Genomic DNA, 26961 nt, shown 5'->3' on the forward strand with positions numbered 1-26961 from the left:
TTCTCCCTTGCTGATTCTGTTCCTTAGCATTGAAATTCCACAGCTATCAACTCTTGCCTGAATAGTTATCGATGTTGTTCTTTCCTGAAACTCCATAGCCACTGTAGTGCCAACCCGAGGGCCTTCATCACTGCAGTGTAACACCCTTACTATCAGAATATCATGCTTCCGATTGCGCCACTCTGATAGCGAGAAATATTACGACGACTCTCATATATTTAATAATAAGATAGGAGCCTTTAACTCGAAAAACGTATTGCTGCTTTCTTTGAAAAACTGAAAGTTCTTTTTCATTTTCAAACATGCATATATAACCAAATTCAATCACAATCTTCATATACATATATAAATACATATAAACATACGAGACTTCTCATTCTAATAACTTACAAATAATAAAAACATACATATCATTATAATTCCTATCCCTCTTTATAGAAACATAATAATAACAAAAGCGAGTGAAAAACTATAACTAATATATCCAAACAAAAATAACACAGCTAAGAACTCAGCATAAACTTCATAAGCTTCCTCGTCCGTGCTAAAAAGAGAAGTCTGCAGGAGAGTGAGAACATCGTCCTCGTAGGTTCTCAGTAGAGGCTTTAAGAATTGTTATAAGAAGATACGTATAAAAAGAAGAATGAATTTCAAATAGCAATAATTATCATTTGTCTTATGAATCTTTTCGAAAATCGACGGTTAATTATCCAAAAATCCAAAATCATATTTTAAATTTATAAAAGCCAACCAAACATAATATTAAAAGGGTTTTACCACATACCAAAAGACCATACTAACCAAATCATCATCGATTCATCTAATCACGCCCTCCGGTCCAAACATAACCAAATCACGGCTTCCGACCCAACACAAAATCAAATCATGGCCTCCGGTCCAACACAAATTAACTCACGGCCTTCGGCCCAACATAAGATCAAAATCATGGCCTCCAACCCAAAGCATAATCAAATCACCACTCAAACCACCACGCTCCGAACTAACCAGTCACAATCACAAGTAATAGAGTTTAAACACAATCAAGAGCAATTATAGCAAGTATGGAAATTAGCAGTTAAATAGAAATATTCACATAGGCAAACCAAATACAAGATGCACACCCAAACAATGTCACATAGATGCAAATGATGCATACCTGCCCTATGACCAATGAACTCATCTGTCAATTATACAGCCAAACCCGATATGTCCGATAGAGAACTCTGGATAGTCTCTCAGTGCGCGCATCTCTCAAGAGAACCCAAACAATGTCGATTATAACGCTTAAATAATTTTTCTTGTAATAACTGCTTTGGTTAAAAAAAATTATGTTATAAATATTGTGACAAATAAATATTTTAATTGAGGAGAGATAATCAATAGTTAATTTTAATGAGTAACATGATAGATACTTGTTGTAAAATAAATAAATAAGGAAGATATAATAAATATAAAATAAAGAAGTATAATTAGATAACTCTAGTAGTAATATTCACCAAAATTACTATATCAATATAATAGAGATGATTAATATATTTATTAATATATTATGTATATTGTAACTCAAACCACGGAGAGATAGAGAAAGAGAAAGAGTTTGTGTAGTGTATAAATAGAGAAAGAGATGCTTGTTCTTGTTGTTTATTGCCTCGTATCATACTCCTATTTAGACATGTATAGGGTCTACATTTTCAACCTTTATTAAATGTAAATTCTCTTGGTAATATGAGTATTCTACTATGGAAATATTGAGCCACCCATGTTATTAATGAGCATCCAAATCATTCATACTTATCACAACACTCCTCCTTGGATGACCATTTAGGATTATGCCTCGTTAAAACATTACTAAAGAAAAATCTAATGGAAAAAAAACTTTAGTGAAGAAAAAAGAGTACAATATCCTTTGTTATGGGGACTGCCTCATTAAAAACCTTGTCAAGAAAATCCAATGGGAAAAAATCTGACCAAGGAAAAAAGAGTACAGTCTCCCTCTGTTGTCAAAATCATTTAATGTCTCAAAATCGGCGCATCCCAATCTGATGTATCAATCTTTCAAAAGAGAATATTGGGAGTGACTTTGTAAATAAATCTGCCAGATTATCGCTTGAGCAGATCTGTTAGACATCAATTATTCCTTGATTTTGAAGGTCATGAGCGAAGAAGAATTTGGGAGAAATATGCTTTGTTCTATCACCTTTGATGTATCTGCCCTTAAGTTGAGCAATGCATGCTGTATTATCTTTAAACAGGACAGTTGGAGCTATCTTATGATCAATCAGTCCACATGATGACAGAATATATTGGACCAAACTCTTGAGCCAAAAACACTCACGACTTGCTTCATGTATTGCCAGTATTTTAGAGGAGGTTGCTGCTATCGTCTATTTTGTGGACTTCCATGATATAGCTCTACCACCATATGTGAACAGATATCCTGTTTGAGATCTCCCTTTGTATGGATCAGACAAGTATCCTGCATCTGCATAGCCAACTAGTTGTGACTTTGATCCATAGGGATAAAACAATCCCATATCAACCGTTCCATGAAGATATCAAAAGATTTGCTTGATTCCATTCCAATGTATTCTGGTTGGAGAGGAACTATACCTTGCTAGTAAATTTACCGCAAATGATATGTCAGGTCATATGTTATTATCAAGATACATTAGGTAGTGTTTGGTTGATGTCCATGTCTCAATGAGACATGGACACGGTGACACATGTCTGCTGTTTGGTTTGGTGAGACATAGATTTTTTATGGATCCGGGAGGACATGAATGGACACGGAGACACTAAATTTGTGTACCTCCAATTTGATGAGACATTGAGACACAACTTATGAGACACTAATTTTTTACTCTTTTACTCTTATTCAATTTTTAAATTTTCAAAATTTATCCTCTTATCTCCTCAAATATTTCTTTTTTTTTTTACTTCCTCTTTTAAATTTTACAACTAAATTTGTTTTCCTGTTTTCTTCAAAAAAAAACTATACATTTAATTTTTTATTTATTTGAATTTTAATTAATCTTTTATTTATTTGAATTTTAATTAATCTTTTATTTATTTGAATTTTAATTAATCTTTGATAAATTTTGGGCTTTGATTTTCTATTTTTTTCTAAAAAAATTATATATCTAATATTTGAATGATAATTTGAGATGTTTGAGGTGATGGGTGTGCAGTGGTATTGGTAAAATTTATGGTTGAATGAAAGGTAATTCAGTCTTTTTCAAATATTTGTGTCTTGTTTATTATTTTTACCAAACATAATACATAGATACAAATATTTTATGTCTATGTCTTTAGTGTCTGTGTCTTTGTGTCTATATCCCATCCTATACATCAATCAAACGAAGCCTTAGCGCTCTAATGGCACTAAGATATGGTATTTCAGAACCAAGGATATCTTCATTTTCTTCTTTAGAACGGAATTGATCATTTTCCACATCCAAAAACCTTACGATCATTGGATTACTTAATGGATGTGACTTATTCATATAAAATCTCTTCAAAATATTTTCTGTATACGTTGTTTGATGAATAAAGATCAAATTTTTTGTATGCTCGATCTGCAGGCCGAGATAAAATTTAGTCTTTCCAAGATCTTTCATCTCAAACTCTTCTTTTAGAGTTTTTATAATTGTTGGAATCTTTTCAGGAGTTCTAATGATATTTAACTCATCAACATACATAGCAATTATAATAAGTCCAGATGCAGATTTCTTTATGAAAACACATAGACAGATATCATCATTCTTGAATTCGTTTTTGGTCAGATACTCAGTAAGACGATTATACCACATTCGTCCATATTGCTTTAGACCATATAAAGATCTTTGCAATAGGACTGAGTATAACCCATGTGAATATTCATTAGATGGTTTAGATATCTTTAGTCTTTTTTTTAGGGACTTTCATATAGGTATCACGATCGAACGATCGGTATAAGTATGTTGTTACCACATCTATTAAATGCATATGTAGTTTATGATATGCGGATAAACTAACCAAATAACGCAATGTTATTGCATCCACTACAGGGAATATGTTTCTTCACAATCTATATCGGGCCTTTGTGAAAAACTTTATTTGTACCACAAGTCGAGCTTTGTAGTGTACAACTTCATTTTTCTCATTTCGTTTTCTCACAAATACCCATCTGTATCCAGTAGGTTTTACATCTTCTGGTGTACAGACTACAGGTCTAAAAACTTCACGTTTTGCAAGTGAGTCTAACTCAGCTTTCATAGCTTCTTCCCATTTTGGCCAATCATTCCTTTGTCGATATTCTTCGACTGTTCTTAGCTCAAGATCCTTACTTTCATGCATGATATTTAATGCCACATTATATGCAAATATTTCATTGACAATTATCTTATTTCGGTCTCATTTTTCTCCTGTAAAGACATAATTTATCGAGATCTCGTCATTTTCACAATTTTTAGGTACCTGAACGTCTTCTGGCATTAAAACTATATCAGAATTTTGGACAACTGCAGGTGTCTTTACTATGTCTTTTTCAACAGAAATAGTATTTACCTCTTTTCTTTTTCAAGGATTTTTGTCTTTAGAACCGATAGGCCTACCATGCTTCTGACATGAATTTGCTTCGGTGGCAATTTATCTGACTGGGACATCAATTCGAATTAGAGCATTTTCAGCCGGTATATATGATTTAGTTATCCTTTTCGTATCAGAATATGTATCGGATAATTCATTTACTATTCTTTGCAAATGTATAATCTTTTGAACTTCTAGTTCACATTGCCCTGATCGAAGATCTAAATGCATTAAGGATGATGCATTGCAATTAAATTCCTTCTCAAGAAGCTTATTCTCTCTCCCTAATATTAAAAATTTTTATTCATCAAAATGACAATCCACAAATCGGGCTTTAAATACATCTCTAATTTGCATTTCAATATATCTCACTATAGAAAAAAAATCATATCCCACATATATCCTCAATTTTTTTAGGTCCCATTTTGGTGCGAGAAGGTGGTGCAATGGGAACATATATTGCACACCTGAATATTCTTAAATGGAAAATATTTGGCTGCTGGCCAAAAGCTAATTTTATAGGAGAGAACTGATGGTAACTTATTGGCCTCAAACGAATAAGTGCTGCGACATGCAAAATAGCATACCCCAAACCGAGGTTGGGATATTTGTTCTTATAAGTAAGGGTCTAGCAATTAATTGGAGGCGTTTAATAAGTGATTCTGCTAACCCATTTTGTGTGTGAACATGAGCTACTAGATGTTCAACGCTTATTCGATTAGCCATACAATAAGTATCAAAAGTTTGGGAAGTAAATTCACCAGCATTATCAAGACAAATTGCTTTGATTGGATTTTCTGGAAACTGTGCTTTTAATCGAATAATTTGAGCTAGTAATCTTGCAAACGTCAGGTTGCGAAAAGACAATAAACACACATGTAACCATCTCGAAGATGCATCTATGAGGACCATAAAATATCTAAAAGATCCACAAGGTGAATGAATAGGTTCACATATATTGTCTTGAATCATTTCTAAGAATTTAGGGGACTCAAATCCAATCTTTACTGGCAATGGCCTTAAAATTAATTTTTTCTAAGAATATGCAGCACAACAAAATTCATTAGATCTAAGAATCTTTTGGTTCTTTAGTGAATGTCCATGCGAGTTTTCAATAATTCTCCGCATCATGGTTGTTCCCGGATGACCCAATCGATCATGCCAAGTTATGAATTCATTTGGACTAGTAAACTTCTGGCTTACAATGACATGTGATTTAATTGCACTAATTTTAGTATAATATAACCCAGATGAAAATAAGGGTAACTTTTCTAATATAACCTTTTTATTTGAATCATGAGTTGTGATACATAAGTACTCATAATTTCCCTTATTCATTATTTCAATATGATATCCATTTCGGCAAATATCTTTGAAACTCAACAAGTTTCTTAGAGACTTGGTAGACAATAGTGCATTATTTATTATGAATTTTGTTCCTCCGGGAAACAAAATTATAACTCTTCTGAAGCCTTCTATCACATTACCTGAGCCAATAATAGTATTAACATATTCTTCTTTTGGCACAAGATGGGTAAAGTATATATTACTTTTGAGAATGTTATGCGAACTTACACTATCCGCAAGGCATACATCTTCGTTATATATCCTTGCTATTTTTTTCAAAGACAAATAATAATAATAAAATGAGTAGAAATATTTGCACAGTAAAATTATTTCTTTGATTAAAATTTTTTTTTCTAAGAAGTAAATTTATTATTATTTTAGAACTCGGCACATTTAGTAATTTTGAAATTCATAGATATTTTATTATACATCATACTTAAAATTCAGATACATAGAAAATAAAACTTAACAATAAGTTTCTTACATTATAATTTACATAAATACTTAACAATTCACATATTAAACTATTCCATCATTGATCAAAATGACCAATATTTCCTTCGAGATCCTCAAAGAAATCAGAAACATCATAATGAGTGGTGTAATTTTTAACATCATTTGAAACAAAATTTGTTTCCTTTCCTTTGTCGTCCCTTTTTAAAGATGCTTGATAAAGATCGACTAGGTGTCTTTGGATACGACAGATACGCGACCAATGACCATTTCCACCACAACAGAAACACTTATCCTCTATTGATTTATTTTGCCCATTATTTCCTCCTTTATCTCACTTCTAGGTGAGATCCTTTCTTATGAACATAATTTTTTTTCCTTCCATAATTTTTTTGTTGCCAAAAGTTTGTCATTTACCTCTTCTGGGGTTATAATTTGCCGCATTTGCTTCAGGAAATGGGACGGCGCCAGCGGGGCGTCCTTCATGATTTTTTAAAAATAATTTATTGTTGTGTTCAGCAACAAGAAGCCAAGAAATTAGCTCAGAATATTTTTTAAATCCTTTTTCTTGATACTGCTGCTGCAGGAGCACATTCGAGGCATAGAAAGTCGAGAAAGTTTTCTCTAACATGTCATTATCAGTTATCTTTTCTCCACATAACTTCATTCTTGAGGTGATTCGAAACATTGCTGAATTATATTCATTTATGGATTTAAAATCCTGTAGACATAAGTGCGCCCACTCATATCGAGTTTGAGGAAGTATCACCTTTTTTTATGATTGTACCTTTCTTCAAAGTCTTTCTACAGATCTGCAGGATCTTTTAATGTGAGATATTTATTTTTCAATCATTCGTCAAGATGACGACAAAGAAAGATCATGACTTTGTCTTTATCCTTCTGGAATGCATTATTTTTAGCTTTAATGGTATTTTCAAAATCCATTGAATCAAGATGACTTTTAGCATCTAGTATCCATGATAAATAGTTGTTTTCAGATATATCAAGAGCATTAAATTCAAGATGAGAGAGTTTCGACATAACAAAATTTATTACCTGAATCTTTCTAAAATTTGATCAGAGTCTCGTGCTGATAACATGTTGTAAAATAAATAAATAAGAAAGATATAATAAATATAAAATAAAGAAATATAATTAAATAACTCTAGTAGTAATATTCACCATAATTACTATATCAATATAATAGAGATGATTAATATATTTACTAATATATCATATATATATATTGTAACTCAAACCACGGAGAGATAGAAAAAGAGTTTATGTAGTGTATAAATAGAGAAAGAGATGCTTGTTTTTGTTATTGTTTATTGCCTCGTATCATATACCTATTTATATATGTATAAGGTCCACATTTTCTTTTATTAAATGTAAATTCTCTTAATAATATGAGTATTTTACTATAGAAATATTGAACCACCCATATTATTAATGAGCATTCACATCATTCATTCTTATCACAACAATACTTAATTTAATTTCAAAACATCAGTTAACACTTTTTCCATTTTTTCTATATTTTTTCTTACCCCAATCATTAAATCCAATTGAAAATGTTGTCTTTTTAACAAAATTTTCACAATTTCACTTGCAAATACATTGGTCTTTTTTATGATAAGTGTACACTATTTTACCACAATATAAATTTATTTTGATTTAAGTCATTTAACTAATATAGCTTCTGGATCACTTTAGACAAGTATGTACGTTCTACTCCTCCTTCTTCCAGACCAAATAACCAAAGCTAAATCCGTCAAACATTGTCCTTAACTGTCAAATTAGCCAGCTTCAGTATGATTACACAAATTGTCTAATGTCAAATAATTTTTTGAATAATGCTATATATCCAAATCTTTTTGTTAATTAAGTTTAATTAAGTTGGTCTAACATAATAAAATCAGTTATGACTAATATTATTTTAAATTAAGTTATTCTTCACATACAAGAATTTTCTCATACAAGTCATACAAGTTATTTATATTCACACGTTTTTATGTTTTTCTCCGTATTTCTTCCGTGCCTCTTCTTCTTTTTCTTTTTCTTCTTTTTCGTAATTTTTCTCTCTCGTTCTCGTCGTCATCAACATCACCTCTTCCTCCTCCTCTTCCTCCTTCTTTTTTCATTGAAATTTCTTATTCTCTTTTCTTTTTCTCTTTCTCCTTCATCATCAATTATCTCGTTGTTAAAAATAATAAATAATTCAGGTTTAGATTGTCAATTGAACCAGAATAAAATTGATTATTGTTTTGAATCCAATCAAGCGACTAAGGTGTGATTCAATTTAGAAGAAAAAATATAGCATTAGAGGAAACATTTTTCTGCAGCAAATTTGGGTGTAGCACGAAGATATTTGGGTGTAATACAAAGATATTTGAGTGTATTTTAAGAATTTTTTGGTGTATTTTTATTCTGATAAGTTCTGCATAATTCAAAACTCTTCCTCTTCCTCCTTCTCATCTTCTACTGTTTCTTCTTTTTTTAATCACCATGACCATCTTCTTCATCTTTTTTTCTTATTCATCTTTTTCTTTCTTCTTTGTTTTATTCTCTTAATAAGAATAAAAACAAAAAAATCAAACAAAGAAAAAGAAGAAACACATAATGCTGTAAAGAGGATGAACTTACATTCATTTAACTAAAAGAAAGAAAGAAATAAGAAAAAAAGACGAAAAAAAATACAACATTAGAAAAAATATTTTTCTGTATTTGCAGCAAATTTGGGTGTAATACGAAAATATTTGGATGTATTTTAAAAATTTTTGAGTATATTTTTATTTTGATAAGTTCTGCATAATTCAAAACTCTTTCTCTTCTTCCTTTTTGTCTTCTACTACTCCTTTTTCCTTATTTTCTTATTTCATTTTTTTATAATTTTTTTTAAGAAAAAAAATGTAAACTCCGAGATTTTTAGAAAATAAATAATAAATTATTTATAATTATATATATAATTTTCTTTTTAAAAAGGTTATGAAACTTCATGTTTTATATTAATTTAATTTTATATAAATTTTAATTATAATTAAGTATTTTTAATTTACTAAAATTAATGATTTTTACTTAATTAAAATTCAAAGTTTTAATAATTAGAGATAAAAAAAATTTTATATATAATTTAAATTAAAATAATTTAAAATTTTAATTAATATTATGAATTAAAAAAAATTAATTTATTTATCTATAATTTTAAATTAAAATATTTAATTACAAATAATTTATAATTTAAAAAATAAAATAATATTCTTAAAATTAATTATATTTATTAAATTAAGTTTTAAATAAAAACTCTAGTCAAATCCTAAATTCCTAATTCTAAATCCTAATTCCTAATTCACTAACCCTAACTTCTTTCTACCCAATCCCCACACACACACATATACCCTCCCACCACCTGTTCACTCTGCAATAGGCCACGCTTAGCTTTCTTCACCTCCACACCACTTCCCCTTTCTTCCAAAATGCTAACACACAGCAACAAAAATCAAAATAAAGAAAGAAATCAGAAAGGAAAAGAAATGAAACAGAGGGGCCTTGAGGGGGAAACGGAGAACAGAGGGAGAGAGTGACGGAATAGAGGAAGAAGAGAGGAAGGAGAATCGCTGCGCTGTGCCGCTCCCTACGCCGGTTGCCGCCACTGCCGCCAGAGCCAGAGGAGAGAAACAAAGATCGAGAAAGAAGGCCGCGATCGAGGAGAAGAGGAATGGGCGTGGTCTCGCGCCGTCGCCGCCGCGCCTTGCCTCCGTCGTCGTTGGAGCTTCAACCACCGCTGTTCGCCATTCCAAACTGCTGTTGCTGCCGCTATCATGATCGTTACCATCACAGAGAAGATGAGAAGAGAGAGAGAGGGATAGAACACATGCAGAGAGAGAGAAGGCGTCGCGGGGTGGTTTCCGTCGCCGTTCTGCCGCCGCTGCTCTCGCCGCCATCGCCGTCGGTTGAGATCGCCGCCGCTGGCGGTGTACCGGCGTCGTACCCTTGCTGCCGAGTGTTACTGCTGCTGTCACTTGGGCACATGGCTACTGCTGTTGGGTTCACTGCAGAAAGGAGTCCGAGCAGAGAGAGGAAGAAGGTGGCCATGGAGTCCTCCGCTGCTGCCGCTACTATCAACGTTACTGGAGTTTACAATTGCTGCCGTCATTGGTGATGAACCGGATTGTGTCCTCCCTGTTGGATGACTGAATTGGAGACGTTGTTGCTATTACCTTTCGTTTTGGTAAGCTTATGAAGAATTGCTCTGGTTCTGCCCTGTATCACCTAACTCCGCAACTGTTTCTGATTCATTTAGTTTTTCAGAGTCATTGTTGTCATTGTTCGGCGTTGCTGCCCTTGTCTAGAGCTATTGAATGTTTCTGCTGCGAGAATATTACTAAAATCGCTGCTGCTGCCACGAATTGGGGATAAAGGGAATTCCTGCATTAAATCCTGCTATTGCGACATCGAGGTAGAGGGTTTTATTTTGAAATTAACTGTTATAAAATTATGAATGCCACGGAAGTCTAGTGAACATTTGCAAATAATTTATGATTGCTTGCAATGACTGAATGAAGAGTTTGAATTGAGGCTGTGCTTGATATTGGTTTTCTGGTTTTGATGGAGTTGTTGAAATTCTGATTTTGTGTGATTATGATGAATTGGTTGAGTTGTGGCTGTGAAAGGTGATTAAATTAGTATTACTTGTTAAATTGAAAGATGATGAGTTAGATATTGAAGAAATTGTTGCATTGATAATTGTTGAATGGAGTTGGATTTGAGTTTGGTTTGGGAAGTGAGGAATCTGAGGGAGCCCGCATGGGTGGTAAAGTCCAATGTTAAAAGGAGATGTTGTCCAAGTTTTTGTAAAAAGCATACGAAAAAGTGTTTTTGTTTTGAAAACCTGATTTAGTTATATATTTACATTAAGAAGGAACTTTATATTAAAAATCTGATTTACAGGCTTATTTTTAGACACGATTTTATATTGGAAAACATTTGGTTTACATATTTACTCATTAAGAAGAGGGCTTTGTATTGAAAATTTGTTTTATTGGTAATGGATTGAGAACTGGAAAAGATTTTTACATCGGAACTGGTTAGATTTAAGATTTATAAGTGTTTTGGATATTGGACTTGATTTGTTGATTTGTTGGAAGTGATTTTCTGAGAATTGAAAATGATTTGGTTGGGACCCTTGAAGAGTGGCAAAACCCGAATTTTAGAGGAAATGCTGCAGAAATTTTTATAAAACTTTGAGGCTTTGCTTAAAGCGTTAATCAAAAGAGGATTTGATTTAAAACTCATTTTATTTGGCTTTCAATTTATCAGGAAAAGAGTTATGCTTTAAGTTTATTCTATTGAGAAAAGTTTCTTGTTTAAGTAATAACTTGAGTCCAATTTATTAAGGAAAGGAATTTTTATTAAACGTTAAAGAAGTTTGGCTGCCTAGAAACTAATGCTTTGAGGTATGATAAGTGAAGGAATATGTGGTGATGCGGAGGTGTGAATAATAATAAGGTGATGCGGAGGTATGTATAATTAAGCGGTGATGTAGAGGTATGAGTATGTAATTGGTGATGTGGAGGAATAATGAAAAGTGGAATAAATAACTGAAGTAGATTATGATTTATGAAAATGAAATGTGAATGGGCCTTTGTGCCAAAGTGCTAATGCGGAAGCGCCCGCCTAACTAATAGCCTGAGATTGCTAATGCGGGAATGTCCGTCTAACTGATAGCATATTATATGTTGAATGGGCCTTTGTGCTAAATTGCTAATGCGAAAGGGTCCGCCTATCTGATAGCCTGAGATTGCTAATGCGTGAATGTTCGCCTAACTGATAGCACTGTTTTTTACTGTGATGCACATTATTATGATGAGGCCTAATTGACACGGGTAACCGTGATGTCAAGGTGTCTAATTGACACAGTAAAGAAATCATATTCGGAGTTCGCTTCGAGTAACGTCGGGTTGCAGGTAGACAACCGACGCATGAGCCCATGGCCTGCTTAGGACAGACATGCATCATATTGATTGCACATTTGCATTTGGTCTTGTTTTGCTTGTTATATTTTCTCTGTGATTGTGCTGCTTGACTTGTTTGTCTTATTGCAATTTGTTTGTGTGTTGATCTGTTTCTTGTGCTATTAGTTGGTGTATTGAAGTTACTGAGAATTGGAATTTGTTTTTAGTTCAAAAAGTTAAAGAAGGTAATTCAGTATATGAAGTAAGAACAAAAAGTATTTCCAAAGGTTTAAAAAGAAATAGTTTTATTAAGTAAAGTCAATTATTTACATGTTAATCATTACTTTTACAACATTCTCATTCCCTACTGAGAACTAGTGGTTTGTTGTCACCCCAAAATCTTTCACTCTTTCAGTGACACAGGTTCGGAGATTCAGTTTGAAGTTACGGGCGATTATGAGTTTTACTTAAGTTAAGTCTATGTGTTGAGTTGCTTTCATAGAATTCCTTCGCCCTTATTACTTTAAGTTTTTATTTTATACAGAGGGATAGGAGTTGTAACTGAGTCTTATTTGAAATCTTTTGTATAATATTTATCATTATTAATAATTATGTGATTATTATTACTTGTGTTCGTTGATGAATGATTTTGATTAATGAGAAACTATATTTTCCGGCATTTTCTTAAAAAATTGAAACACGGTATCGAACTAAAGGCTCAATATTAAATAGTAAATAAGGAAAACAAGTCAGTAACGCTTGCTTTTGGTACGATCATGACGTGCTGAAAGTTAGGGTGTTACAAAAAATCAAACAAAGAAAGAAAAAAAATATATAATGTTGCAAAATCAATAGAAAGAAGAGGAGAAAAAAAATGCAGCAACAACAATAGTAGTAGAAAAACAACGATAAAAATGAAACATGCGAAGAAAAAAGGAAGAGAAACGCAAAAAAAAAAGGCGAAGAAGAAAAAGGAAGAGGAGGAGAAAGGAGAACGTGAAGAAGGAGTGTCTTCCATAATGGTGAGTGAGAGCACGTTTTGAAAACGGTTGAGTGATGCGCGTGTTAGCACGCTACAGTGGATTTTATTGTCTTCCAAAAAGACTTGTATGGTAGTATAATTTTTTCAAGTTTTATTGAACTTGGTTAATAAAAAGATGGTAGTATAATTTTTTCAAGTTTTATTGAACTTGGTTAATAAAAAGATTTAAACGTGTAGCATTTGAGCAACTGTCTTACACCTTCTTGCTCTCGTACGTGGACCACACAATGACATGCTTCATCTAAATATCTCTCATCTTCATCGCCACCATTCAATTTCTTATACTGTTTCATATCAACGCTCAAAACACTTAGAACTTCACTCTTCCAGTAAAAATAGTCAAGTTTTATTGTTTAATTTGGTTGAATTTGGTTAATAAAAAGATTTAAACTTGTAGCATTTGAGCAACTGTCTTACACCTTTTTGCTATCGTACGTGAACCACATAATGACATGCTTCAGCTAAATATCTCTCATCTTCATTGCCACCATTTAATTTCTCATACTGTTTCATCTCAACGCTCAAAACACTTAGAATTTCACTCTTCCAGTAAAATAGTCTGGTATACGTGAGATTTTTCCTAACTTATATATGGATAGATTTTTTATATTACCATACATTACTATAAAGAAATTAAAAGGGTTTTTGTCAAATTCTAGAAAGTTGAATAACATTATTTAGTGTCGTCATTTTTGAATTATTAATTTTGCATAATTTTTAAAATAATAATTTTACTATTATAAAAAAATTTAGCTAACATATTTTTAAGATGCATGATAAAATTATTAATAATAAAATATTTTATTTTTTTAATAAATATAAAAAAATATATAAAAATTTAAATTTTGTATATTTTTAATAAAAGTTTTTAAATTTATAACTTTACCATGTGTTCTTAACACATAAGAATAAGATAATAAAATTTTTATAAAAATATTTGATTAGATATAAGGACAAAATTATTTTACAACCAACAACACATAGAAATTAACCCTATACAAAAAAGGGACAAGAAAGTTGTCCTTAAACTATGTAGAGAGAAGGGATTTAAAAGAAAAGAAATAAGAGAGAAAAAAAAGGCAGGAAGATTGATATTTCAAACCATTTTCTTCCCAATTTGAGAACAAAATTTTTTAAGATGGGGCTTCCAACTTACTTATTTTTGTCGCATGTTGAGTGAGCTTCGAGGATTAAATAATCTCACTCACATTCGGCAACAAATCTATCAAAAGAGCTTCTCTGCTATTCTATATTGACAAGAAAAGATCCTAAATCTCTCACTCTCTCTCTCCCTATATATATATATAAACTGGTAACTACCCTGAATTCTTAAAAGGGTTTACTTTGAATTTTGGGTCCCCCTCGTCAAGTACAGTGACTAATCCATTGCTGGTTTGTAGACATCTGGACGAGCATCTTATCCGGGAGTTTTAAAACTTGCTATGCTACGAGCAAGACTCGAATTCTCGACACTTAGTTGCTGCCGCAAAAGTCACTTTGTGCTTCATCATTTTGCACATGAATTGTGATCTTTTCTTCTCTTGGAGGCTGACATGGGCATGCCATGGCTATGAATTTTGGGATCTCATCCCCTGGCATTAGCACTGGCAAACTCTCTGCATACTTCTGCTTCACCATCTACTTACAATAATAAGGGGAAAAAAACCATTAATCAATATTGAATTTTACCACTATAATTAACCAAACAAAAATGCCAAAATCACTTTAATTTAGCGAAATTTGGAATCTGTTTAGGACAAATTTATTCATGCCATCCCATGATGTCACATTATTTTCAATTTTTTCATGGTTTATTTTTTTGAACAAATATCTTTAGAACACAATTTATGTCAAAAAAATCAACAAATTTTTCAAATTTTAACCAAGTCCTTTTAGCAAAACTATTTGATAAATGAAAAGTTTGCATTGTGTAAAAAAAAAAAAAAAACTCAACCTCATCACCTTAAAGAAATTCTCACAATAATTCTGGGTAATTATTCAACATTACAATTACTTCAGAAATTAATATTAATATATAATTAAGTAAATAAGATAACTTACCGGAACAGGAAAATCAAGTTTGTATTGATAGTAAGCTGAATCTGCTTGTTGTTGTGTGTGTGCCTGATGATGAGAATTGATACCCCCAGAAGAAGATTGAAACAAAGATTGAAACTTCTTCCAATGTAAGCAGCAACAAAAGAATCCACAAACAAAAATTAAACAAGCAAATAGAAATCCCAAACCAAGAGGAAAACCAATTGATACCCTATTCAATGCACTGTCCTGAAGCTCCATTCAATTCAATTATTGTTTGTGAGTGAGGGAATGAATGAATGAAGGAATTGGTGGTTGTGAATTGTGATCATAGGAACTGAACAACATTTATTTATAAATACAAATATGAGGTACCTTTTTTATGGCATGATTATTAGGTAGCCATGATATGATGGTGGGGTTTTGTACTTTGTTAAGTGTGACTGGACTTTGATTGTGACATGTTTATTTATTGAGCTTCAAGTTATTGTTGGAGTGGGTGAATGCTTCTTTCTTTATTTCTCTTCATCACTATCATTATGACACTTAAAAGTAAAAACAGTTCTATATATACTTTGGAGCAAAGTGCAATGGACTCCACAAAGGACCTTAATTGAATTTGTCTCTTCACTCACTTCAAAAAAAAATTTAGATATCATAATCTTACAATAAAATTTTTTGGACAGTTGTTAATTACAGTTTTTTTAAGAAAAATAAATTTAAATTTCGGTTTCTTGGGACAACAATAATTTTGTTGTCTTTTGTTTTGGCAGATGTAGAATTTTCTTTTGAACCATATATAACATATATTATTGTTCTTGAAGTCATTTTCTTAAAGGAAATATTAAATGATTAATAAACAAAGGCAAATGTTAACAACAATGCTACATGGCCAATAAATATTATTATTTTTTGTTAGTATTTCACTAATAATAATTTATATTTATATTTATAGAAATTTTGCAAAAAAACATATAATTTACACTTTATATTTACTAGGATTTTTACACATGAATTAATACAATTTGTATACATATTTTTCAGAATTTGTACATATAAATTAATAAAATTTATTTGTAAAGAATAATTTAATGTTTGTGCTAGTTAAATAATAACAAAAAATATTAAAAATTATTGATCTCCAAAAATTTCTCAAATCTTAAAACATTTACCGTATAAATTGATAACGCTAAGTTCAAATTTAAGTTTTTTTTTTTTTAACGGTATCTTTTCACCAAACTAAGAGTTAATAGGCTGCAAATTTAAGTTCTATAAAGAAAATGCTTTAACTTCCACGTTAAACAAATAAGTAAATTCAATGTAGTACTTAAGCCATATAGCTAACATAAACTGTGTTTTGCATGTACACAGCTTTTGAAGCTTGAAAAAGATAATGCTGGTTTATAAAGAGAGATCTAGTATCTTAACAAATTTCCAACCTAGAAACCATTCTTTGTTGATTTATTATTATGAGAAATTTTTTGGTACTTATAATTTTTTGTCTAAATTATCTAAACATATAGATAAAAAATAGTAGAATCTATCTTTTTATTTTTGAATTTTATGCCTAAAATTTAGGCACAACAGAAAATATTTTATTATTACCGTGCGAGTTCAATTAAAAGATCAACTATTTTCAGTTAATAATATCAGTCAATACTTTCTAATTCTAAATTCTAAATTTTAATCTTAAATCTTAAATTCTCTAAAAATAAACATAAAAAATATTTTATGATAAAAGAAAAACTAGTTAATATTTATTATTAAAAGTTGTTCCTTATATTTTTTATTATATATATTGCCATAAGCACAGTTATCAATTCAAGAGATAATTGCAACTGTAAGTCTTAAAATACTCTTTTCTATCAAAATAACTCATTAGACAAGAAAATCACGTACAACGTAACATCAATTAAGGGAAAAAAAATCGAAAATAAAGTATATATAAAATTAAAGCACTAAAAATGAAAATAAAGAAGCATACTAGAGAAGAAAATGACCAACCAGCATATATAGTAAGCTTTATTATATTTTCCACCCTTTTTTCCCCTTCACTTTTATGTGAGGCCAACAGTTTCATAATGTGAGTATAGTTGATTTAGTGTTGGTCAAGTATCTTAATGTAATGGACAAACATACCTTAATGTTGAAGGCACTACATACAATACATGCTGGGACCTACGAGAGAGTATCAAATTAAAGATGGATAAATCGTTTTCAGGAGACTTAGGTTTGTCTCTTAAATGGGCTACTCATAGTCAAAGATAAATGGAAATCCCACTCACTAAAGAAATTAAAAACCAAAAAAGTTTAAACGAATTGTAGTAGTAATGTATCTGTTATTTTATTTGTTTAATATCAAACATATTGCATTGTCCTTATGACTTTTTTTATTTATTTTTGTTTTATATTTAAATCGATACTTGCCATGTCGTAAAAGAGTTTATTGAAACTTAATGGTAAGAATAAGGTGACATAGTAATATGATATTTTACTCTTATTAGGTACATTAGTTAATAATTAATCATGCCATTTTATTATTATTTCATCCAACTATATATAATTATCGTCAAAATTTAGATAAGAAAACGATCTTTTAGATATATAAGCACCAAATTTCATCATAATATATAAAATGATCACTTGAATTTTGGTTTATAACTTACCATATATTGTTTCGTTATTGAAAGTTCTTTGAGCTAGTTTCTTTTATCAAAAGATTTTGAAGATGATGAGTTGTCGGAGTGTAGTTATTTGTTGAAATTGCAGCCCATAACTAACTTTTATGACACTTGAATGAGCCACCAATCAAAATTTAAAGGGTTTTGTTAAGTAGACAATGACTTTTGTAAACAATATGAATAATGAATTCTAAAATTGATCTAATAAAATAAAAAAATACTCTACCTCTAAATTACTTCCTAAACCCTAACATTAGGATAAACATCCGCACACCTAGTAAATTGAACATCTAGTTATTATTAACTGTGCATGAGTAAATCGAATCCAAAGAAATAATCATCCAATTAAAAATAATCAACACAATCATCTATATATCTATTGAATTGAACATCTGACATATCCATTGTTTATATTATTTAGTATTCTCATTGTGTACTAATACTTTTTCAAATTTAAATTAATAAGACTAGTTTGTCAATAAAAATATACAGAAATGCTCAATAATGTTTAAGAAGAATAGCTATGCTGTACGAATTACTCCAATTTTTGAAATAGGAAAGCTTTTGATTTTTTATTCAGCAGAAATTGTGAACTAAAATAATAACAATAATAATAAGAAAACCAACAAAGAAAAGTTGTGGACTGAATAATATATGGTAATCAGAAAAGCATACATTGGTGGTTTGTCATTTATGTTACTTTTCCTTTTTTCCATTAAATTAAAAGAGCGAATGAACTCGAGGTGCTGCTGTATAAGATGCATTATTTGGCCTCTTTAAATTAAATATTTGTCAAATGAAAAGACCATTGTGTTTTGAACGGTATAGGTATGTTCTCAGCTATAGGTTCATATTACTTTGAACTAATTAATTGGTCGCAAGGAAAGAAACAAATTCAATTTTTTTTTTTTTCTGTTTGGCTTAATTTGGTAGGGTATTCTTACACGGTTTATATTATAAGAGTAGATAAATTTATAATTTTAATTATTTTGCTCTAAAATATCATTCTTATTTATCTATTATTCAATTATATAGAATTATTACATATCATATATATTATTTGTATAAAATTGTGACCACAATAGACAACATCAAAAGTTTGACTGTTAGTTCATTTCTACATATATTTAAGAATTATATATATGTTATGTTTTCTAAATATTTTATTAAAAAAACCAAATGATGTTGGATTTAAAAGTTCAGAATCTATCCATAAATAATGAAATTACATATAGTATAAAAATATAGATATAGAAGTATAAATTTTGTCATGTGTTACAGCATTTATGGGTGAATCTAATTTCCCATATTGGAAGGAGCAAATTTTCATATAGCACAATTAATAATGTTTGAAAAGAAGAATTTGTTTGCCTATAAAAGCATGAACGAGGCAATAGAATTTGACATATACAATTACAAATATTTTCTTTTTCTCTCTCTTTACAGTAATAAAAACAAATGCAATTCTCTCTCTCTTTACTTTTAATATTTCTTTCTATCTTTATATATATATATATACACATTACAACATATAATATTCTTTCTCTTTCGTACTATTCTCTTATATACTTTAATATTATTAAATATATTAATTATATCTATTGTATTGATATAGTAATTCCAGTGAATATTACTACTTGAGTTATCTAATTATATTTTCATATTTTATATTTGTTACTTTTTCCTTATTTATTTAGTTATTTTACAACACGTTATCAGCACGAGACTCTGATCAAAATTTTAGGAAGACTCAGGTAACAAATTTTCATTATGTCGAAGCTTTTTCATCTTGAATTCAATGCTCTTGATATATCTGGAAACAATTATTTATCATGGATATTAGATGCTGAAATCCATCTTGATTCAATGGATCTTGGAGATACCATTAAGGCTGAAAATAATGCATCCCAGAAGGATAAAGCCAAGGCCATGATTTTCCTTCATCGTCATCTTGACGTATGATTGAAAAATGAATATTCCACATTAAAAGATCCTGCAGATCTGTTGAAAGATTTTGAAAAAAGGTACAATCATGTGATACTTCCTCAAGCCCGATATGTTAGAGAAAACTTTCTCAACCTTTCATGCCTCGAATGTGCTCCTGCAGCAGCAGTATCAAGAAAAAGGATTTAAAAAATATTCTGAGTTAATTTCTTGTCTTCTTGTTGCTGAACGCAACAATAAGTTGCTCTTGAAAAATCATGAAGCGCGCCCAGCTGGCACCGCCCCATTTCCTGAAGTAAATGCGACAAATCATTACCCCAGAAGAAGTAAATGGCAAGGTTTCAATAACAAGAAAAATTATGGAAGAAAAAAGAATTATATTCAAAAGAGAGGATCTCACCAGAAGTGGGATAAAGAAAGAAATATCGGGCAGAATAAATCAACAGAGGATAAGTGTTTCCGTTGTGGTGGAAAGGGCCATTGGTCACGTACCTGTCGTACCCCAAGGCACCTTGTCGATCTTTACCAGACATCTTTGAAAAAGGACGACAAGGGAAAAGAATCGAATTTCGTTTCAAATGATGCTGAAAATCCCACCACTCATTATGATGTATCTAATTTCTTTGAGGATTTTGAAGGAAATATTGGCCATTTGATCAATGACGGAATAGTTTAATATGTGTGTTTGTTAAGTATTCATGTGAATAATTTTTACTGTGCATGTACTTTTACTCATTTTATTATTATCATTATTTGTTTTTTTGAAGAAAAATGGCAAGGACATATTCTGAAGATATTTGCCTTGCGGATAGTGCAAGTTCGCACACTATTCTTAAAAGTACTATATATTTTACCCATCTTGTGCCAAAAGAAGAATATGTTAATACTATTATTGGCTCGGTCAATGTGATAGAAGGCTCCGGAAGAGCTATAATTTTGTTTCCTGGAGGAACAAAATTTATAATAAATAATGCACTATTGTCTACCAAGTCTCGAAGAAACTTGTTGAGCTTTAAAGATATTCGCCGAAATGGATATCATATTGAAACAATGAATGAGGGAAATCATGATTATTTATGTATCACAGCTCATGATTTAAATAAAAGGTTATATTAGAAAAGTTACCCTCACTTTCATCTGGGTTGTATTATACCAAGATTAGTGCAATTGAATCACATGCCATTGTAAACCAGAAGTTTACTAGCCCAAATGAATTCATAACTTGGCATGATAGATTGGGTCATCCGGGAACAACCATGATGAGGAGAATTATTGAAAACTCCCATGGACATTCACTAAAGAACCAGAAGATTCTTAAAACTAGTGAATTTTGTTGTGCTGCATGTTCTCAGGGAAAGTTGATTTTAAGGCCATCACCAGTAAAGATTAGATTTGAGTCTCCTGAATTCCTAGAAAGGATTCAAGGTGATATATGTGGACCTATTCATCCACCATGTAGATCTTTTAAATATTTTATGGTCCTGATAGACGCATCTTTGAGATGGTCACATGTGTGCTTATTATCTTCTCGCAACCTGGCGTTTGCGAGATTACTGGCTCAAATTATTCGATTAAAAGCACAATTTCCAGAAAATCCAATCAAAGCAATTCGTCTTGATAATGCTGGTGAATTTACTTTCCAAGCTTTTGATGCTTATTGTATGGCTAATGGAATAAGTGTTGAACATCCAGTAGCTTATGTTCACACACAAAATGGGTTAGCAGAATCACTTATTAAGCACCTCCAATTAATTGCTAGACCCTTAATTATGAGAACAAATCTCCCAACATCGGTTTGGGGGCATGCTATTTTACATGCCGCAGCACTTATTCGTTTGAGGCCAACAAGTTACCATCAGTTCTCTCCTATGCAATTAGCTTTTGGCCAGCAGGCAAATGTCTCTCATTTAAGAATATTTGGGTGTGCGATATATGTTCCCATTGCACCACCTAATCGCACCAAAATGGGACCCAAAGAAAATTGAGGATATATGTTGGATATGATTCTCCCTCTATAGTGAGGTATCTTGAGATACAAACTGGTGATGTATTTAAAGCCCGATTTGCGGATTGTCATTTTGATGAATCAAAATTTCCAACATTAGGGGGAGAGAATAAGCTTCCTGAAAAGGAACTTAATTGGAATGCATCATCGTTGATGCATTTAGATCCTCGATCAGGGCAATGTGAACTAGAAGTTCAAAAGATTATACATTTGCAAAGAATAGCAAATGAATTGCCTGATGCATTTTCCGATACAAAGAGGATAACCAAGTCGTATATACCAGTGGAAAATGTCCCAATTCGAATTGATGTCCCAGTTGGACAAATTGCCACCGAAGCAAATACACGCCAGAAGCGTGGCAGGCCTGTCGATTCCAAAGACAAAAATCCTCGAAAGAGAAAAGAGATAAATACGATTCCTGTTGAAAAAGACATAGTAAAGACACCTGCAGTTGTCCAAAATTCTGATATAGTGTTAACGCCAGAAGATGTTCAGGTACCTGAAAATTGTGAAAATGATGAGATCTCAATAAATTATATCTTTACAGGAGAGAAATGGGACCGAAATAAAAAAATTGTCAATGAAATATTTGCATATAATATGGCATTAAATATCATGCATGAAAGTAAGGATCTTGAGCCAAGATCAGTCGAAGAATGTCGACAAAGGAATGATTGGCCAAAATGGAAAGAAGCCATGAAGGCTGAATTAGAGTCACTTGCAAAACGTGAAGTCTTTGAACCTGTAGTCTGATGAGCGGATATTTTATACGCTTTTTGGGGATAATTTCATATAGTTTTGAGTATGTTTTAGTTAGTTTTTAGTCTATTTCTAGTAGTTTTTAGGAAAAATTCATATTTCTGGACTTTACTATGAGTTGTGTGTTTTTCTGTAATTTCAGGTATTTTTCTGGCTGAAATTGAAGGAGCTGAGCAAAAATCTGATTCAGGCTGAAAAAGGACTGCTGATGCTGTTGGATTCTGACCTCCCTGCACTCAAAGTGAATTTTCTGGAGCTACAGAACTCAGAATGGCGTGCTTCTAATTGCGTTGGAAAGTAGACATCCAGGGCTTTCCAGCAATATATAATAGTCCATACTTTGCACAATAATAGACGACGTAAACTGGCGTTCAACGCCAGTCCTTTGCCCAATTCTGGCGTCCAGCGCCAGAAAAGGATCAAAAACTGGAGTTGAACGCCCAAACTGGCACAAAAACTGGCGTTCAACTCCACAAATGGCCTCTGCACGTGGATTGCTCAAAGTCTCAGCCCAGCACACACCAAGTGGGCCCCTGCACACCAAGTGGGCCCCAGAAGTAGATCTCTGCATCATCCATCATAGTCCACTCATATTTTGTAACCCTAGGCTACTAGTTTAGTATTTAAACAACTTTTAGAGACCTATTTTGGATCTCATGACATTCTCAAATCTAAACTTTGTATTCTCTGACGGCATGAGTCTCTAAACCCCATTGTTGGGGGTAAGGAGCTCTGCTGTGTCTCAATGAATTAATGCAAGTATTTCTGTTTTCCATTCAAACACGCTTGTTCCTATCTAAGATGTTCATTCGCGCTTAACTGTGATGAAGGTGATGATCCGTGACATTCATCACCTTCCTCAAACCATGAACGTGTGCCTGACAACCACCTCCGTTCTATATCCGATTGAATGAGTATCTCTTAGATTCCTTAATCAGAATCTCCGTGGTATAAGCTAGAACTGATGGCGGCATTCATGAGAATCCGGAAAGTCTAAACCTTGTCTGTGGTATTCCGAGTAGGATTCAGTGATTGAATGACTGTGACGAGCTTCAAACTCCTGAAGGCTGGGCGTTAGTGACAGACGCAAAAGGATAGTAAATCCTATTCCAACCGGATCGAGAACCAACCGGTGATTAGCCGTGCTGTGACAGAGCGCGTGAGCGTAGTTTTCACTGGAAGGATGGAAGGTAGCCATTGACAACGGTGATCCACCAACACACAGCTTGCCATAGGAGGACGTGCGTGCGTGAATCAGAAGACAGAGGAAAGCAGAGATTCAGAGGACAAAGCATCTCCAAAACTCCAACATATTCTCCATTACTGCACAACAAGTAACTTTTAATTTATGCTCTTCTGGTTATTCACAATTCAACTGATAAATATAATTGAATTCCTGACTAAGATTTACAAGATAACCATAGATTGCTTCAAACCAACAATCTCTGTGGGATTCGACCCTTACTCACGTAAGGTATTACTTGGACGACCCAGTGCACTTGCTGGTTAGTGGTACGCGTTGTGAAAAGTGTGATTCACAATTCGTGCACCATAGTCCGTACACCAGAAGATGTAAAACCTGTTGGATACCGATGTGTATTTGTGAGAAAACGAAATGAGAAAAATGAAGTTGTGCGCTACAAAGCCCAACTTGTGGCACAAGGTTTTTCACAAAGGCCCGGTATAGATTATGAAGAAACGTATTCTCCTGTAGTGGATGCGATAACATTGCGTTATTTGGTCAGTTTATCTGCATATCATAAACTGCATATGCATTTAATGGATGTGGTAACAGCCTATTTATACGGCTCATTAGATCGAGATATCTATATGAAAGTCCCTGAAGGACTAAAAATATCTAAACCATCCAATGAATATTCGCAAGGTTATACTCAGTCAAATTACAAAGATCTTTATATGGTCTAAAGCAATCTGGACGAATGTGGTATAATCGTCTTACTGAGTATCTGGCCAAAAATGGTTTCATGAATGATGATATATGCCCGTGTGTTTTCATAAAAAAAAAACTGCATCTGGATTCATTGTAATTGCTGTGTACGTTGATGATTTAAATATCATTGGGACTCCTGAAGAGATTTCAACAATTATAAAAACTCTAAAAGAAGAGTTTGAGATGAAAGATCTTGGAAAGACTAAATTTTGTCTCGGCCTGCAGATCGAGCATATAAAAGACGGGATCTTCATTCATCAAACAACATACACAGAAAAGATCTTGAAAAGATTTTATATGGATAAGTCACATCCATTAAGTACCCCAATAATCGTAAGATCTTTGGATGTGAAAAAGGATCAATTCCGCCCTAAAGAAGAAAATGAAGATATCCTTGGTCCTGAAGTATCATATCTCAGTGCCATTGGAGCGCTAATGTATCTTGCTAATAATACACGACCTGACATATCATTCGCAGTGAATTTACTAGCAAGGCATAGTTCCTCTCCAACCAGAAGACATTGGAGTGGAATCAAGCAAATTTTTCGATATCTTCATGGAACAGTTGATATGGGATTATTTTATCCCTATAGATCCAAGTCACAACTAGTTGGCTATGCGGATGCTGGATACTTGTCTGATCCACACAAAGGGAGATCTCAAACAGGATATCTGTTCACATATGGTGGTACATCTATATCATGGAGGTCCACGAAATAGACGATAGCAGCAACCTCCTCGAATCATGCTGAAATACTGGCGATTCATGAAACTAGTCGCAAGTGTTTTTGGTTGAGGAGTCTGATTTAATATATTCTGTCATCATGTGGACTGATTGATCATAAGATAGCTCCAACTGTCCTGTTTGAAGATAATGCAGCATGCATTGCTCAACTTAAAGGCGGATACATCAAAGGCGATAGAACAAAGCATGTTTCTCCCAAATTCTTTTTCACTCATGATCTTCAAAATCAGGGGACAATTGATGTCCAACAGATTCGATCAAGTGACAATCTGGCAGATTTATTCACAAAGTCACTCCCAAAATTCTCCTTTGAAAGATTGGTACATGAGATTGGGATGTGCCGATTTCGAGACATTAAATAATGTTGGCAAGAGGGGGAGACTGTACTCTTTTTCCCTTGGTCAGGTTTTTTTTCCTATTGGATTTTTCTTGACAAGATTTTTAATGAGGCAGTCCCTATCACAAAGGATATTGTACTCTTTTTCCTTCACTAAAGTTTTTTTCCATTGGGTTTTTCTTTAGTAAGGTTTTAATGAGGCATATTCCTAAATGAGCATCCAAGGGGGAGTGTTATAGCATGGAAGGATAAGGATGAATGCTCATTTATGGGTGAATCTAATTTCCCATGCTGGAAGGAGCAAATTCTCATATAGCACAATTAATAATGTTTGAAAAGAAGAATTTGTTTGCCTATAAAAGCATGAACGAGGCAATAGAATTTGACACACACAATTACAAATATTTCTCTTTTCTCTCTCGTTACAGTAATAAAAACAAATGCAATTCTCTCTCTCTTTACTTTTAATACTTCTTTCTATCTTTATATATATACACACATTACAACATATAATATTCTTTCTCTTTCATACTATTCTCTAATATACTTTAATATTATTAAATATATTAATTATATCTACTATATTGATATAATAATTCCAATAAATATTACTACTTGAGTTATCTAATTATATTTTCATATTTTATATTTGTTATTTCTTCCTTATTTATTTAGTTATTTTACAACATCATGTGCATTTACTTATAATTGTAATTGGCTTTTAGTTAGGTTCATAATAGATATGTTTTTGAACACATTTGATAAATAAAAGAGTAATACTGATAAAGATAAAGTTTAAACTTAATCGTATCATTAAACAATTAAGTCAAATCTAAAGTTTAAATTTAAATAATAACAAAATTTTATTGATTTTTTATTATTATCTTTAAACTGGATGTTATCTTCTGAATAGAGAATATAGGTACTAAAGCTGTGATTTAGGCTATAATTATACATGTATTTAGTGTAAGGCAATGTAATTGATTATAATTAAATCAATTTTCATTTACACACTCAATTACTTTTCATTCTCTCTGTTTCGTAATCAATTTTAGAGGTTTTAAATACAATAATAAAGAAATAAAAGTGTTTATTACTAACAAATTTATTTTTTATGACAATTATTTTTATACATCTATG

General features: G+C 32.0%; 2 protein-coding genes and 1 long non-coding RNA gene across 4 annotated transcripts in view; 2 read left to right on the plus strand and 1 right to left on the minus strand.

Annotated features, from left to right (window-relative positions):
- LOC148550829 (uncharacterized) overlaps positions 1-26961 on the plus strand; it is a 157425-nt gene that overhangs the window by 56455 nt on the left and 74009 nt on the right. The window lies entirely within an intron of this gene.
- On the plus strand, positions 9792-12944 carry LOC148550830 (uncharacterized). 2 transcript variants are annotated; one of them, XM_088493940.1, is made up of 3 exons: positions 9792-10597; positions 10678-10825; positions 12736-12944. In XM_088493940.1, exon 1 carries the CDS (start codon positions 10085-10087, stop codon positions 10526-10528), a length of 444 nt encoding a protein of 147 aa, XP_088350066.1. In that variant the 5' UTR covers positions 9792-10084; the 3' UTR covers positions 10529-10597; positions 10678-10825; positions 12736-12944. The 2 variants fall into 2 exon arrangements, with proteins under 2 accessions (XP_088350066.1, XP_088350065.1); XM_088493939.1 differs by having other exon boundaries at positions 10678-12944.
- On the minus strand, positions 14700-15721 carry LOC107609915 (uncharacterized protein At5g65660). Its single transcript, XM_016311973.3, has 2 exons — positions 15424-15721; positions 14700-15000 (listed from the first exon to the last, which is right to left on the minus strand). The coding sequence occupies exons 1-2, from the start codon at positions 15658-15660 to the stop codon at positions 14836-14838; spliced, it is 402 nt and encodes a 133-aa protein (XP_016167459.1). The 5' UTR covers positions 15661-15721; the 3' UTR covers positions 14700-14835.

The sequence above is a fragment of the Arachis ipaensis genome, chromosome B7 (assembly GCF_059453495.1).
Source record: "Arachis ipaensis isolate K30076 ecotype BB chromosome B7, ASM5945349v1, whole genome shotgun sequence".
Classification (NCBI taxonomy): domain Eukaryota; kingdom Viridiplantae; phylum Streptophyta; class Magnoliopsida; order Fabales; family Fabaceae; genus Arachis; species Arachis ipaensis.